This window comes from Phyllobates terribilis, unplaced genomic scaffold, assembly GCF_046119375.1.
Source record: "Phyllobates terribilis strain yellow unplaced genomic scaffold, ASM4611937v1 Scaffold_5__5_contigs__length_657084704, whole genome shotgun sequence".
In the NCBI taxonomy this organism is placed as follows: Eukaryota; Metazoa; Chordata; class Amphibia; order Anura; family Dendrobatidae; genus Phyllobates; species Phyllobates terribilis.
In genome coordinates this window covers 47,117,406-47,132,657 of record NW_027362765.1, presented here as the reverse complement: position 1 = coordinate 47,132,657, position 15,252 = coordinate 47,117,406, and the positions used below count along the sequence as shown (strand labels likewise).

The window sequence follows — 15,252 nt, the reverse complement described above, 5'->3', positions numbered from 1 at the left end:
AAGTAAGTTTGCTACCTCTGTTACCGTGTACATATATTTTTTGCTTGCAACGTGCATACATTTTAGCTGAGCGCACATTAAGTAAGTCCTTTAGTTTTTCTCTCAAATCCCTCAACTCTGTTCGGACGCCATCCGTTTTTGTTTGTTTATGTAAACGCTCCATAACATTGATTTGATGCAAAAGAGAGAAAATTTCTTTGTCTCTTTTCTTTTTTATGTGGGAACCCAGGGAAATCAGTTCCCAATTAAGACAGCTTTATGGGCTTCCCATACCATGGGGGTAATTTTCCCATTGACCTTATTCTCCCTAAAGAATCTTTGCAATAAGGAGGCAATCTGGGAAACATTATCAGCGTTACCTAAGAGTGTTTCGTTCAGACGCCAAGAGGGAGGATGTCGCGATAAAGAGTCTATTTTAACCGACAGGAAGATCGGGGCGTGATCTGATAGTGTTATGGATCCGATTGAAGTAGAAGTGATCAATTTAATGGGTGAGGATTGAACTAATAAATAATCAATTCTGTGGTACGTGTCGTGAGGGGAGGAATAAAACGTATAATCCTTTTCATTGGGGTGGGCCAATCTCCAGGGATCTAATAAGTGGATAGTTTGCAATTTATTAATCAATTTTCTCCTGTCTTTATGAGAGATTTTAGACTTCCCTGAGGAAGAGTCCAGGTCCGTAACGTCAGATTAAAGTCTCCCCCCCAAAATTAATAGTCCTTCCATGAACAGTGAGAGCGCGTCCAAAGTATCCGACAACCACTCAACCTGTCCCTGGTTCGGAGCATAAACGTTTGCAAATGTAATTGGGGTATTAGTCAGAAAACCCTTCACAAAAACGTATCTGCCCTCCGAGTCCATGATGCTATATTTTAAGGTGAAAGGAAGTCCCCTCTTTAAGGCTATACTGACCCCCTTAGAAGCCGACCCATGACAGCTATGGAACCAAATTGGGTATTGAGAGAAGGACATGTTGGGAGATCTACCCCTCTTAAAATGGGTTTCCTGGAAAAAAATTACCTGGGAGTAAGCTTTATTCAGAAGGGACAAGATCTGGCTACGTTTGGTGGGGTTATTCAGTCCCTTTGTGTTGAGGGACGCCACAGTGAGCGAACCTTTGCCAGCGCCACTAGCCATATTCAGATATATCATCGGTAATCTCAACCTGCAAAATAGACCTGTAGTGGGAATGAAACAAATTCAAAACAGAATTATATACATAAATAGAAATAGTCTCATCTTCCGCAGGGGGGCGTTGTAAGGACCCAATTGTTGAAGATGAGTTCCATAGCAACCAAGTGGTGTTCAAATATAAATCAGGTAATATTCTCATATAACAAGAGAGTGACCTATACGCATTAAGCTATCAGCTATAAACCAGAAAGGATTTATAAGAGGCAAGCGCAGCCCTACACCTTTATGGTCCACACCAAAAATTGGAGGGGACCAAAGTCCGCAAACTCCCAGGTGTTCTAGGCAAAAGTACGAGAGATCCCCACCGTTACCTAGTAACCCCTGAGGGGAAAAGGACAGCATGGGCGATCGGTCTCGAAGTCCATTTAAAGAAAGGTGATAGTCATATTCATGTGTGTTGCTGCCTGTTCGCTTGCTTTTTGGCCTTAGGTGATGTCGACTTTTTTTTGTTCGACCAGTCATCGGGCTTATCAAGCCGTGGAATGGGTAAACCGATGTCAAGTGGCATCCACGAGGGAATGGGATCCATTTGTAAAGGTTCCCAGGCTGCTTCCAGGTCTTCCCTGGTGCGGATGATCATCTGACGATTTTCTTTAGTGATACCCACCCCAAAGGGGAACAACCACCTGAATCGTAGGCCTTGGCCTAATACTGCATCTGTCAATGGTTTGAGGATTTTTCTCTTGACCAATGTAGCTGGGGAGATATCGTGGAAAATTTGAAAGTTGACGTCTCCATACGTCAGGGGTGATTTTTCCCTTGCTCCAGGCAAAATGGCTGAGGAGACCACAAATTATATCCCTTGGGCGTTCATTAGGTTTGGGCTTTGGTCTAAGAGCCCTATGAACCCTCTCGATGATAACAGCGTCCGCCCTTTCAGTGCCCAGTATAGCCGTGAATATTTCTTTGGACACCTTTTTAAGGGATTCTGGTGCAAACGACTCGGGATGCCGCGGAGGCACACTTTTTTTCTCCTGCTCCTGTTCTCTTGGTCCTCTAGCGCCAGATAAACGGAATTAAGGTGTTGCTGGTGGACAAGGATATGGTCGCCTAGGGTGTTAGAGGCGTCTATTAAGTCAGTCTGTGTGTTCTCAAGTGTTTCAACCCTATGCCCTATATGTCTTACATCGGATCTGAGTTCAGCCTATTCCTTGAGTAAGGGTTGTACAGTAGATTCCAGCAAAGATTTCATATAGGACCTAGAGAGAGGAGCCGAGTCTTCCAAAGTGGACCCGCAGTCCGAGTCGCCTGGGCCTTCGTCAGAGAGATCATTAGCCACAGAAGTCTCCTCATTGCGGTCTTTCTGTTTGTCTGATGGTTGCGACATTCCCAATTTTTTTTTTAGGAATTTATCCAAGTCTCCCTTAGATGTGGTAGACAGAGTTGTGGAGGTTTGTCGTTGAAGGCTTTTTGCCCGTATTTTTTGATCTGTGCGAACCATTATAAGGTGGCTGATTACGGGCGGTTATAGACACCACTTGGTTACATCAAAAAAGTCAATATATCAGCATATTTATGGGCATAATTATGGAGTTTATAAACCCAACATTGTAGAAATGTAGTAACCCAGTTCTTCCAGCAGGTGGAGCTCACACTCCACAAATTGGTGAGACCCAGCAGTAGTCAGAGAAGATGTGTATAAGAGAATCTGAAATGGAATCTGTGCCCTTATATGGTCAAAGCACAATAAGAGGGTCTCGGCTCTTCCCCTCCAGCAGATTGTCACCATCACACAGATGTGCACCTCCAGAAGTGCTATCAGAATTTATATCTTATTGTTGCCGCAGACACTGTGGACTGCTTCCCCACTGTGTAGTTAGGGGGTAAAGAATAATCAATTCAGTTGTTCCTAGGGTTCAGGTGACTATGAAATGGTGCCAAAGTCTTAGCAAGTTCCTCTCCTGGCGCTTGGGGGTTAACTGAGACCTCAGCTGAAGGGAGCAGCAACAGGAGCTGAAGCAGCAGTATGATGGCGCCTCTCCCGCTCCTTGGGCTTCGTGGGCGGAGCTATACAGGGGAAGATGGCGCCGGATTCCCGCACTCAAGGGTAAGCAGAGACATCCACTACCGGACCTCACCTACTGTTCCCCTTCTGTCCGGTGCGGGCACAGAAGCCCGGACACCAGCCTATGGCTCCTGCTCCGTTCTGGGAGCAAAGTCGGGTAAGTCGTCACCGCCCTCTTGTCCCATGCTCACCAGGTAGCTCGGACCCTGTAGCCGCCCTCCGCGCCGGCTCTCCTTGATTGCTGGTGGACGGGCCGGAACAATCTCCCAGGAACTCCCGGAGCTGCACGTCTCACAGCTGCGCCGGCGGCTCACCCGGTGTGGCGCAGGCGGTACAGACCGGGCGGGGAGCTCCACAACCGATCCAGCCGCTCCAAGGTCTCCTCAATGTCCTCCTCGCTTTTCCCAGCCGACACTGAGGTAAAAACGATCCGGTGTCTCCACAACGTGGTAGAGAGAGGTCACTAGGGGTTACAGCTCTTAAAATAATAAAAAAAAGGTTTTTTTAGCACTTTTCGTGATCTGGGAGCAGGAGCAATGATCAAACACAACCAACCATGCCAGAGCCCAGGCCACGCCCCATTTCAGACTATTTTTAAGGGGGCCAACACTATCATTTTTAGTTTTTTACTATTTATGTAGTTAAAGAATATTTTGGGGTTATTTTTACTTTCTCTGGCAATGATTCTCTCTGCCTCAATCTTTGCTGCCTTGATTTGGTTTTTACAGAATTTATTTAATTTTCTGTATTTATTTAATGCCTCCTCACTACCTACTTGCTTTAGTTCTCTAAATGCTTTCTTTTTGTCACTTATTGCGCCCCTTACAAGTGAAAGTGAAAAAACAAAAAGAATAAGTAACAATAGAAACGTTAAAATAAAAAAGGACAATGGGACAAACATATACCTTAAAAAAACACTCTAGAGGGGAGGCAGAGATAACCCATTTTATAAAAATGAAGAGAATCCAAGGGATTCGTTCAGACCATGCGGCACCATTGTTCCAAATATATTAATCCACCGGCATTCTGTTTGTACAAGAAGACGTTTGATGTTCCCGCCCTCTGATGCCACACTGTATATGTGGCGAACACTAAATGATTTGGGATTACACTGATGAAACGCTCTATAGTGACGAGGTATTGTTTTAATTTGGGAGAGATCAGTTACTGCTTTGGCTGCGATTATATCACGTACATGCTCACATGTACGAATTCTCAATTAACGTGATGTCAGTCCGATATAAATTTTTGGACAACTGCATGTAGCGTAATATATTACCTGTGTGGTAGAATACGTAATGTAGTGTCTTATTCTGTAGCTTTTTTTTCCATCAGCTGATATGAATGTTTTTGTCCGAGATACATTTTTACAGGCTAAACAATCGCCACAGGGGAAACATTCTAGCGATGGTCCACCATGAGTCCCAAAGAGGTTCAGCTGAGTGGGAATGTAGTAACTTTGTGTCAGTAGATCCTTCAAATTTCTACTTCTTCTAGGTGTCATGGGTGGATAGTCTGGAATAAATTTAGAGAGGGCAGGCTCGGTCTTTAAAATGTTCCAGTGTTTCTTCAGACATCCCCTCATTGTGTCCCATTTTCAGTTAAATGTGGAGATGAATCGAACAACTCGTGGTAGCATGAGACGGACTCTATAACCCACAGAAGTTGCTCAGGTAGTGCAGCTTATCCAGGATGGCACATCACTGCGAACTGTGGGAAGAAGGTTTGCTGAGTCTGTCAGCGTAGTGTCCAGAGGCTGGAGGCGCTACCAGGAGACAGGCCAGTACACCAGGAGATGTGGAGGGGACCGTAGGAGGGCAACAACCCAGCTACCGGAGCTACCTCCACCTTTGTGCAAGGAGGAACAGGAGGAACACTGCCAGAGCCCTGCAAAATGACCTCCAGCAGGCCACAAATGTGCATGTGTCTGCACAAACGGTTAGAAACCGACTCCATGAGGGTGGTATGAGGGCCCGACGTCCACAGATGGGGGTTGTGCTCACAGCCCAACACCGTGCAGGACGCTTGGCATTTGCCACAGAACACCAGGATTGGCAAAGTCACCACTGGCGCCCTGTGCTCTTCATAGATGAAAGCAGGTTCACACTGAGCACATGTGACAGAGTCTGGAGACGCCATGGAGAGCGATCTGCTGCCTGCAACATCCTTCAGCATGACTGGTTTGGCAGTGGGTCAGTAATGGTGTGGGGTGGCAATTCTTTGGAGGGCCGCACAGCCCTCCATGTGCTCGCCAGAGGTAGCCTGACTGCCATTAGGTACCGAGATGAGATCCTCAGACACCTTGTGAGACCATATACTGGTGCGGTTGGCCCTGGGTTCCTCCTAATGCAGGACAATGACAGACCTCATGTGGCTGGAGTGTGTCAGCAGTTCCTGCAAGATGAAGGCACTGAAGCTATGGACTGGCCCGCCCGTTCCCCAGACCTGAATCCGATTGAGCACATCTGGGACATGTCTCGCTCCATCCACCAACGTCACGTTGCACCACAGACTGTCCAGGAGTTGGCGAATGCTTTAGTCCATGTCTGGGAGGAGATCCCACAGGAGACCATCCACAACCTCATCAGAAGCATGCCCAGGCGTTGTAGGGAGGTCATACAGGCACGTGGAGGCCACACACAATACTGAGCCTCATTTTGACTTGTTTTAAGGACATTACATCAAAGTTGGATCAGCCTGTAGTGTGTTTTTCCACTTAAATTTTGGGGGTGACTCCAAATCCAGGTCTCCATTGGTTAATAAATTTGATTTCCATTGATGATTTTTGTGTGATTTTTTTGTCAGCACATTCAACTTTGTACAGAACAAAGTATTCAATGAGAATATTTCGTTCATTCAGATCTAGGATGTGTTATTTGAGTGTTCCCTTTATTTTTTTGAGCAGTGTATTTTGCAGGCACCATTTGCAGATCACCTAAGGGGCCAGAACAGTGGAAAAACAGAACAGTAGAAAACCACATAAAGTGACTGTATTGCCCTCACGGACTTCATCTTTAGGAGTAGTGACTATTTTGACTCCACAGGTCATCTCTGGAAGCTAGCACGCAGTGGATGCTAGAGAGTGAAAATTGCATATATACCACTTTAGTGCCCAATAAGTGGTGCCCAGCTTGTGCTTCTGGATACATGAATACCATTAATTTTTAAGTGGCTTCTTCCTGCTACAGCAATGGTAAAAATGTGAACGGTAACAGTATTTGGGCACATAGCAGGACTCAGAAGCGAGGGGAATATTTGGCTTTGGGAGCACAGGTTTTGCTGGATTGGTTCATGGAAGCCATATTGCTTTTCAAGGTCCACTGTTAAATTATTAACTATTTTTGTCTTAGTAAATAATTTTGCTACATAACTTTACATTTATTTGGGTATTTTAGAAATGTTATAAAAGTATAATTCAGCATAAATTATTAAAAAATATTCTTTATTCTTGGCAGGTGACTGCACCAAGAGATCAGCGGGACAAGTGACATCTTCAATTTTTAAATCAGATGACCTTGATATCACTCAAGTTATATCTGACGTCAATGCTACTATTCTAGAAATACCATCATCCTTCCACAGCAAAGATCTGTCCTTTGATCCTTTTAAACAGGTCCTATCTTCTGATTCATCACAGACTATTAAGAAAAATAAAAGTCACAACAGAGGCATTAGAAATCTAACTGCTCTTACAGCAAACAAGCCATTTTCAAGTGTAGAATGTGAAAAATGTTTTTCCCTCAAAACGTCTTTTGTTGCACATCCAATAATTCAGATAGAGGAGAAAAGATTTTCTTGTGGAAAACCTTTTAACCTGAAATTAGAGCTTGTTAGACAAAAAGGAGTTCATTCAAGGAAGAAGTCATATTCATGTTTAGAATGTGGAAAACATTGTAACCAGAAATTACATCTTATTACACATCAAAGAATTAACACAGGAGAGAAGTCATTTTCATGTTCACAATGTGGGAAAGGTTTTGCAAATAAATCAAGTCTTGGTAAACATCAGAGAAGTCACACAGGAGAGAAGCCATTTTCATGTTCAGAATGTGGGAAAGGTTTTGCAAATAAATCAAGTCTTGGTAAACATCAGAGAAGTCACACAGGGGAGAAACCATTTTCATGTTCAGAATGTGGGAAAGGTTTTGCAAATAAATCAAGTCTTGGTAAACATCAGAGAAGTCACACAGGGGAGAAACCATTTTCATGTTTAGAATGTGGGAAACATTTTATTCAGAAATCACATCTTGTTACTCATCAGAGAACTCACACAGGGGAGAAGCCTTTTTCATGTTCAGAATGTGAGAAATATTTTACCAACAAAAGGAATCTTACTAAACATCAAATATCTCACAAAGGAGAAGCCATTATCATACCTAGAATGTAGGAAATATTTTACTTGAAAATCATATTTTGTTGACCACAAAGTAAAACTCACAAAGGTATAATCCATATATATTTGACAAACTGTACAAGAAAACACATAAGAGAGAGTCAAATTAACGACAAAAAAAGTTAGAACTTACATTTGAATTAAAATATATGAAGTTATTAATATACATCTGTTATCTAAAAATCTAATTAAATGCAATATTCTATTATTTCAGTTACATATTCATGTATTCACTATGTGGAAAAGAATATTGCAACACCTCCCCTTAAACCTCACAAAAAATACCCAATATTTCCTCTACTCTCTTCTTCCTAACTCCCAATCTCAGCGATCTGCCATTTATCAAACTCTTTCAATCCACAATCTCCGTGCGTGAACAAAGTCTTTTAACTTTTCTATAATACAATAATAAACATGTTCATATTGCAAATTATCATTTACATGTACGATCCATTCCTTCTTTGTTGGAACATCTGGTATTATTCATTCCAATTAAAATATAATGTCTCCCTCGCCTCACCTCCCTTATCTAAATTTGTAATGCTGGGGTAAGATTATATATTCAGAGACCTCATGTACGGAAATATTAGGCCTATAGCAAAATCACATATTTTATACAGAAGAATTGCGCTATATCCATAGTTCTATATACAATGATATATACACACGTGGTCAAAATTGTTGGTACCCCTCGTTTAATGAAAGAAAAACCCACAATGGTCACAGAAATAACTTGAATCTGACAAAAGTAATAATAAATTAAAAATCTATGAAAATGAACAAATGAAAGTCAGACATTGCTTTTCAACCCTGCTTCCACAGAATTTAAAAAAAAATTTAACTCATAAAATAGGCCTGGACAGAAATGATGGTACTCCTGAAAATAATGTGACAAAAGGGACATGTTAAATCAAGTTGTGTCCTCTAATTAGCATCACAGGTGTCTACAATCTGTAATCAGTCAGTGGGCCTGTATATAGGACTACTCACTGTATCTGTGCTGTTTGGTGACTAGAGATGAGCGTTGTTCTACTCGAACTGTTCGCCAATCTCAAATTCGAGCTGTTTTGGGCGGTGTTCGAGCCGGTCGGCGAACACGAACAATTTGAGAAAAATTCGGCTGTTCGAGGTTATGTTCGATAACTGTTCGTGCACCAAAATCATAACTGGATTTTTTCTCAGTAATGATGAAAATTAATGTTAATACGCAGTTTGAGTGTACAGCGGGGCGGGGGGAGGGGCAGGGGATGGATCTCTGCAGGAACAATGAAGATCTCCATTTTTTTTTCTCTTTCCCGCATTTGCAGTGGGGAGGTGCAATCTGTCAGCCTATCAGCAGCGCACACACGGAGCGAAGTGCTTTTTTTCACACAAGCAAGGGCATGTGTGATTGGCAGTGTATGTCACATGTCCTTGCCCTATAAGACCAAGCCATTTTCCCCGTCGCCACCATTTTCTCACTGCTGCAGCTGCGTGTTAGACGGCACCGCTGTTGCTGTGTGCGCTATACCTTGTTAATTTCAAGCCAATTTTCGCACAAATATACAGATAGCTTGGGAGTAGGGAATAGTTGTGATTGCAGTCCTTTTAAGGACTAGGTTACAGCATTTCCTACGACTTTTATCAAGCAGGTCTGTGCTCTTAAATAGATAGATTGTGGGAGTAAAGACTAATTGTAATTGGAGTCCTTTTCAGGACTAGGTTACATCAGTTCCTATCAGTTTTTGCCAGGCAGGTCTGTGCCAGTGCTGTGCAAGTTTTTTTCACAGCATTTGGCTGAATCTAGCAAAGCTAATCCTTTTTGGCCTATTGCAGAGTGTGTTAGTCAGTGGAGTAGCCTATCTGTGTTGCAAGATATACCACCTGTGTATAGAATACCAATTTTTTTACTGCACCTAGTGAAGTAAAATCTTTTGGGCATAGCATCATTCTATTAGTCCATCTATACTGACCTCCATCAGGTTGCAAACTGAATATAATTTTTTTCTGCATCTAGCTCTGAAAAAATATTTGGGCTTCTAGCAGTGTGTGGGACTTGGTCTATTAGTCCATCTATACTGACCTCCATCAGGTTGCAAATTAAAAATAATTTTTTTCTTCATTTATCTCTGAAAAAATATTTGGGCTTCTAGCAGCGTGTGGGACTTGTTCTATTAGTCCATCTATACTGACCTCCATCAGGTTGCAAATTAAAAATAATTTTTTTCTGCATCTAGCTCTGAAAAAATATTTGGGCTTCTAGCAGTGTGTGGGACTTGGTCTATTAGTCCATCTATACTGACCTCCATCAGGTTGCAAATTAAAAATAATTTTTTTCTGCATCTAGCTCTGAAAAAATATTTGGGCTTCTAGCAGTGTGTGGGACTTGGTCTATTAGTCCATCTATACTGACCTCCATCAGGTTGCAAATTGAATAAAAAAAATTTCTGCATCTAGCTCTGAAAAAATATTTGGGCTTCTAGCGGTGTGTGGGACTTGGTCTATTAGTCCATCTATACTGACCTCCATCAGGTTGCAAATTAAAAATAATTTTTTTCTGCATCTAACCCAGCCAATAGTTTTGGCCTAATACCACAGTTTGGCCACTCAGCTCTGCTCGGTTACCATCCATTGTTTTTTTGTGCAAACAACTCCAGAGTTGTGAATTAGTTAACCACCAAAATGAGTGGAAAAAGGCCTGCTGCTGGTGGAAAGGGGAATAGGCGTGTTGGGAAGGGGAAAAAAGGTTGTGTCCGTGGGGTAGGTGCAGAAGAAAGACCATCTTCCAGCCAAACTAAAATGTCTACTTCTTTTAGCGGACAATGTGATAAGATCCCTTTCTTACGGCCACGCCAATCGCTACAAATTCCAGATGAGGCACAAAAACAGCAGGTGCTTCAACGGATATCAAGTGCTCCTTTAAGTGGGCTCTCCTCCACATCAACTTCAACATCACAAATACTCCAGTCCTCAAAGGTGTCACCCAAATCGCACTTGCTTCCTCACAGCTCCCAAATCTCCAGCTGCCCGTCTGAGTATGAGGTAGAACAGATGGTTGAGTCTGCAGAGCTGTTTACTCATACTATAGCCTGGGAATCAGAGGTCGACTCCAGCGCTTCTGTGAATCCAGACGAGGAAATGATCTGCACTGATGCCCAGAATCTTTATGAGTCGGATCCAGGACCAGACGCAGAAGGTTCTGACCATAATGTAGACCCTCATTCCCAAACTGTAACTCCTGTTGGTGGAGACAATGAGGAAGACGATGATAAGACTCAAATACCTGATTGGAGCGACAACTTTAGTTTTTTGTCAGGGCAGGAACAGGTTGGCTCTGAGGACGACGGGTGTGATAACGCACAGGGTGATGATGATGAGGTCGGAGATCCCACTTACTGTCAACCCACAGTCAGCCAAGAGATGAGGTCAGCAGAGGAGGTGGAGGAAGATGCTAGTGACGACGAGGTCAGGTTGCGCCTTCCTGGACAGAGACGTAGTACTGGAAGCACGTCAACAACTGCATCCTCAAACACAACTCTGCCTCTCACCACAAGTCGTGGTGGCTCTTCAGGTCGCATGGGTGCTAAGCCTTGCATAGCCTGGGCATTTTTTCAGATCGATAAAGATGACCCAACTCGTGTTATCTGTAACATTTGTCAGCAAAAGCTAAGTAGAGGCCAAAAAATACATAGTTTGAGTACTTCATGCATGAACCGGCACATGGACATGAAGCATAAGTTGCAGTGGGAAGCTCAGTGTGCTACAATGCGGCCTAGCCGGCCGGGCCAACCACCGTCTGCCATATCTTGTGCATCCGCGGCCTCTTCATCCTCTGTGACTGGGGGGACAGCAGTCACACCTGTTTTGGGGCGCAGACCTGCCACCTCTTTACCCGCAACAGCCAGCGTGATTGGCAGGTCATCATTTTCTTTGGAGGTGGTAACACCAGCTGGTCTTGAGCGCTGTCCGACATCGATAGCACCACCTTTGGATCAAGGCAACCTAACATGTCCGCCTGCATCTTCCTCACAGACCGGCAGTTTGCCGGGGACACCCTTATCAACCCCGTCTAAGCACAATAGCCAGCCCTCGGTCCCTCAGATGTGGACAAGTAAAAGACCATTTCCTCCTAGCCATGAGAAAGCTAAGAGGTTGAATTTCACCATCTGCAAGCTCTTGGCTACAGAAATGCTGCCTTTCCGCCTGGTGGACACAGAGGATTTTCGAGACCTTATGTCCGTCGCAGTGCCCCAGTACCAGATGCCCAGTCGGCACTACTTCTCAAAGAAAGGTGTGCCTGCGCTCCACCAGCATGTCGCACACAACATCACCGCTTCTTTGAGAAACTCTGTGTGTGACAGGGTGCATTTCACCACAGACACTTGGACGAGTAGGCATGGACAGGGGCGTTACATGTCGCTGACTGGGCACTGGGTAACTATGGTGACAGCAGGACAAGGGGCTGCTGTCCAAGTCTTGCCGTCCCCACGAGTTGTGCGTCAATCCTCTTTATGTCAAAGTTCCTCCACTGCTTCTGCCTCCTCAACCTCCTCTCGGTCTTCCACCTGCACCCAAAGCCTGTCTGGTCATGCCACAAGCTTTCTAACTGCGCAGAAGGGATCCTGCATACCTCCTTACTATGCTGGCAGTAGGGCTCAACGTCATCAGGCGGTTTTTACATTGAAATGTCTGGGAAATGTGAGTCACACAGCTGAGGAGTTGTGGTCAGCTCTGGAGAACCAATTTCATGAATGGTTGTCTCCACTGGACCTGAAACCAGGGAAGGCCGTGTGCGACAATGCTGCAAACCTGGGTGCGGCCCTTCGCCGGGGCAATGTCACACACGTGCCTTGTATGGCTCACGTGTTGAACCTGGTTGTCCAGCAATTTTTAGCCCACTATCCCAGACTAGATGGCCTTCTGCAGAGGGCACGGTCGCTGTGTGCTCACTTCCGCCGTTCGCATCCCGCAGCTCAGCGACTTACATCTCTACAGAAGTCGTTGGGCCTGCCACTTCACCGGCTAAAATGCGATGTGCCTACCCGGTGGAATTCAACTCTGCACATGTTGCAGCGACTGTGGCAGCACCGACAAGCCCTGGTGCAATACGTTCTGACGTATAGCCTGGGCCAACGAGATTCAGAGGTGGGGCAAATCACGCTGGAGGAGTGGTCTCAGATCAGGGACCTATGCACCCTTCTGCACAGTTTTGAAATGGCGACGAAGATGTTTAGTGCTGACGATGCCATTATCAGCATGACTATTCCGGTGATTTACATGCTGGAGCACATGTTAAACAGAATTCGGAGTCAGGTGGTGGCACAAGAGGAGGTGGAGGAAGTAGAGGAGGAGGAGTTGTATGCGGAAGGGCTAACATCTGCAAGGTCCAGACGGTCGGCAGCACCAAGGCGGCAGGCATGTGAGGGTGGGGGAGATGATTTTACCAGGGCGCATGGTAGCAGCCAAACTAGTGAGGAAGGTGCAGGAGCCCAGGAAGAAGTGGAGGACGAACTGATGGAAGACTCATCAGATGAGGGAGACCTTGATCACATTTCTGTTGTGCGAGGTTGGGGGGAGAGGACAGAGGAAGGAAGCATGATTGTTACCTCGCCACCAACACAACAGGGACTTGGTGCTCCTGGATGCGCAACACACATGAGTGCCTTCTTGCTGCACTACCTGCAACATGACCCTCGAATTGTGAGAATTAGAAATAATCCTGACTACTGGGTTGCCACACTGTTAGATCCCCGGTACAAAAGTAAATTTGCAGAAATTATTCCTGCCATAGAAAGGGATGCACGCATGCAGGAGTATCAGCAGAGACTGTTGCAGAATCTTACATGTGCTTTTCCACAAAATACCAGTGGTGCACGTAGTGAATCTCACAGTTCCAACTTGCCAACCGTGGGACCGTCAAGTGTTCAGCACTCAAACCGTAACAGAACCACAGTATCTGCTGGTAACATCAATTTTGCGGAATCATTTCACCACTTTTTTTAGCCCATCCTTTGCAAGGCCACAGGAGACAAGAAGTCTGACACATAGTCAACGCCTAGAGACGATGGTACAGGAGTATCTCCAAGTAAACATTGAAGCCACGACTGTGTCACTGGACCCTTGCTCTTTTTGGGCTTCCAATCTGGATAAATGGCCGGAGCTAGCCACTTACGCCTTGGAGATCTTGTCATGCCCCGCAGCCAGCGTTCTGTCTGAACGTGTGTTCAGCGCTGCTGGTGGTGTGCTGACAGATAAGCGCACGCGGCTCTCCACTGATAATGTAGACAGACTCACGTTCATAAAGATGAACAAATCATGGATCCGAAACGACTTTTCTACCCCTGTGTCATCCTGGGGAGAGTAAAAGCTTGATGATTGGTTAAAATCACCCTACCAACCGTTTTAAGCTTTCAAATTACTAATCATGTTTATCTGTATCTTGACTGGAAAATAATTTGGGCTTTGTAGCAGTGTGCAGCACTGATCCTATTAGGCCATCTATAATAAGCTTCACCAGATTTAAAATTAAAAATAATTTTTAGCTGCATCTAGCCCGGAAAATAATTTTGGGGCTCCGAGATGCGCAAGACACATAAGTGCCTTCTTGCTGCACTACCTGCAGCATGACCCTCATATTGTCAGAATTCGAAGTAATCATGACTACTGGGTTGCCACACTCTTAGATCCCCCAAACTTTTCGATCAACCTTTTCATTTTAATAAAGACCAAAAAAATGGTCATTTTTGAAATTATAAGCATTAGCAGGTTGTTAGAAACTGAAATCAAACAGTTTTCAACTCAAAACTTTATTCTAGGTGATGTTACATTTTCACATAGGACCCCTTGTTCGAAAGGAGCTTCTGAACTCTCTCGTCCATTGAATTTGTCAGGTTTTGGATGGTTTCTGCTTCAATTGTTTTGCATGAGGACAGAATACCCTCCCAGAGCTGTTGCTTAGATGTGAACTGCCTCCCGCCATCATAGACACTCCTTTTAATGATGCTCCAAAGGTTCTGAATGGGGTAGAGGTCAAGGGAGCATGGGGGTCACACCATAAGTTTGTCCCCTTTTATGCCCATATCAGCCAGAGATGCAGATGTTTTATGTGCAGCATGAGATGGTGCATTATCATGCAGAAAAATGATCTTGCTGTGAAATACACGGTTCTTCTTCTTGAACCATGGCAGGAAGTGCTGTTTGAGAAAATCCACATACATTATGGCGTTCATCTTTAGCGCCTTCAGGGATCCTAAAGGGGCCGACAATCTCTCTCCCCATGATTCCAGCCCAAAACATTACTCCACCTCCTCCTTGTTGGCGCTGTAGCCGTGTTTGCGTGGGGTGTCCATCAACCAGCCATCCTCCACTCCATCCATCTGGACCATCGAGCGCTGCACGGCACTCATCCGTGAACAAAACAGTTTTGAAATCAGTCTTCATGTAATGTTTGGCCCACTGGAGCCGTTTCTGCTTGTGTGAAGTGGATAGAGGAGGTCGACAGGATGGCGTATGCACAGCTGCAAACCTCTGAAGGACCCTGCATCTTGTTGTTCGGGGGACGTTGGAGGCACAAGCAGCTTCAAAAACTTGTCTGCTGCTATGACAAGGCTTTTTTGCCGCTGCTCTTTCAACCTGACGTAATTGCCTGTAGGAAAGAGTCCTCAATTTGCCCTTATCA

At 44.7% G+C, this 15,252-nt stretch overlaps 2 protein-coding genes across 2 annotated transcripts in view; both read left to right on the top strand.

Moving 5' to 3' along the window:
• The window catches only part of LOC141271933 (uncharacterized), a 114,483-nt gene extending 106,455 nt beyond the window's left edge, over nt 1–8,028 (top strand). The window contains exon 3 of the mRNA XM_073682183.1: nt 6,658–8,028. Within this exon, the coding sequence (XP_073538284.1) occupies nt 6,658–7,589 (932 nt within the window). The 3' untranslated portion in view covers nt 7,590–8,028. The remainder of the gene's footprint in view (nt 1–6,657) is intronic.
• LOC141271917 (uncharacterized) overlaps nt 1–15,252 on the top strand; it is a 115,889-nt gene that overhangs the window by 38,699 nt on the left and 61,938 nt on the right. The gene's annotated exons all lie outside the window — the stretch shown is intronic.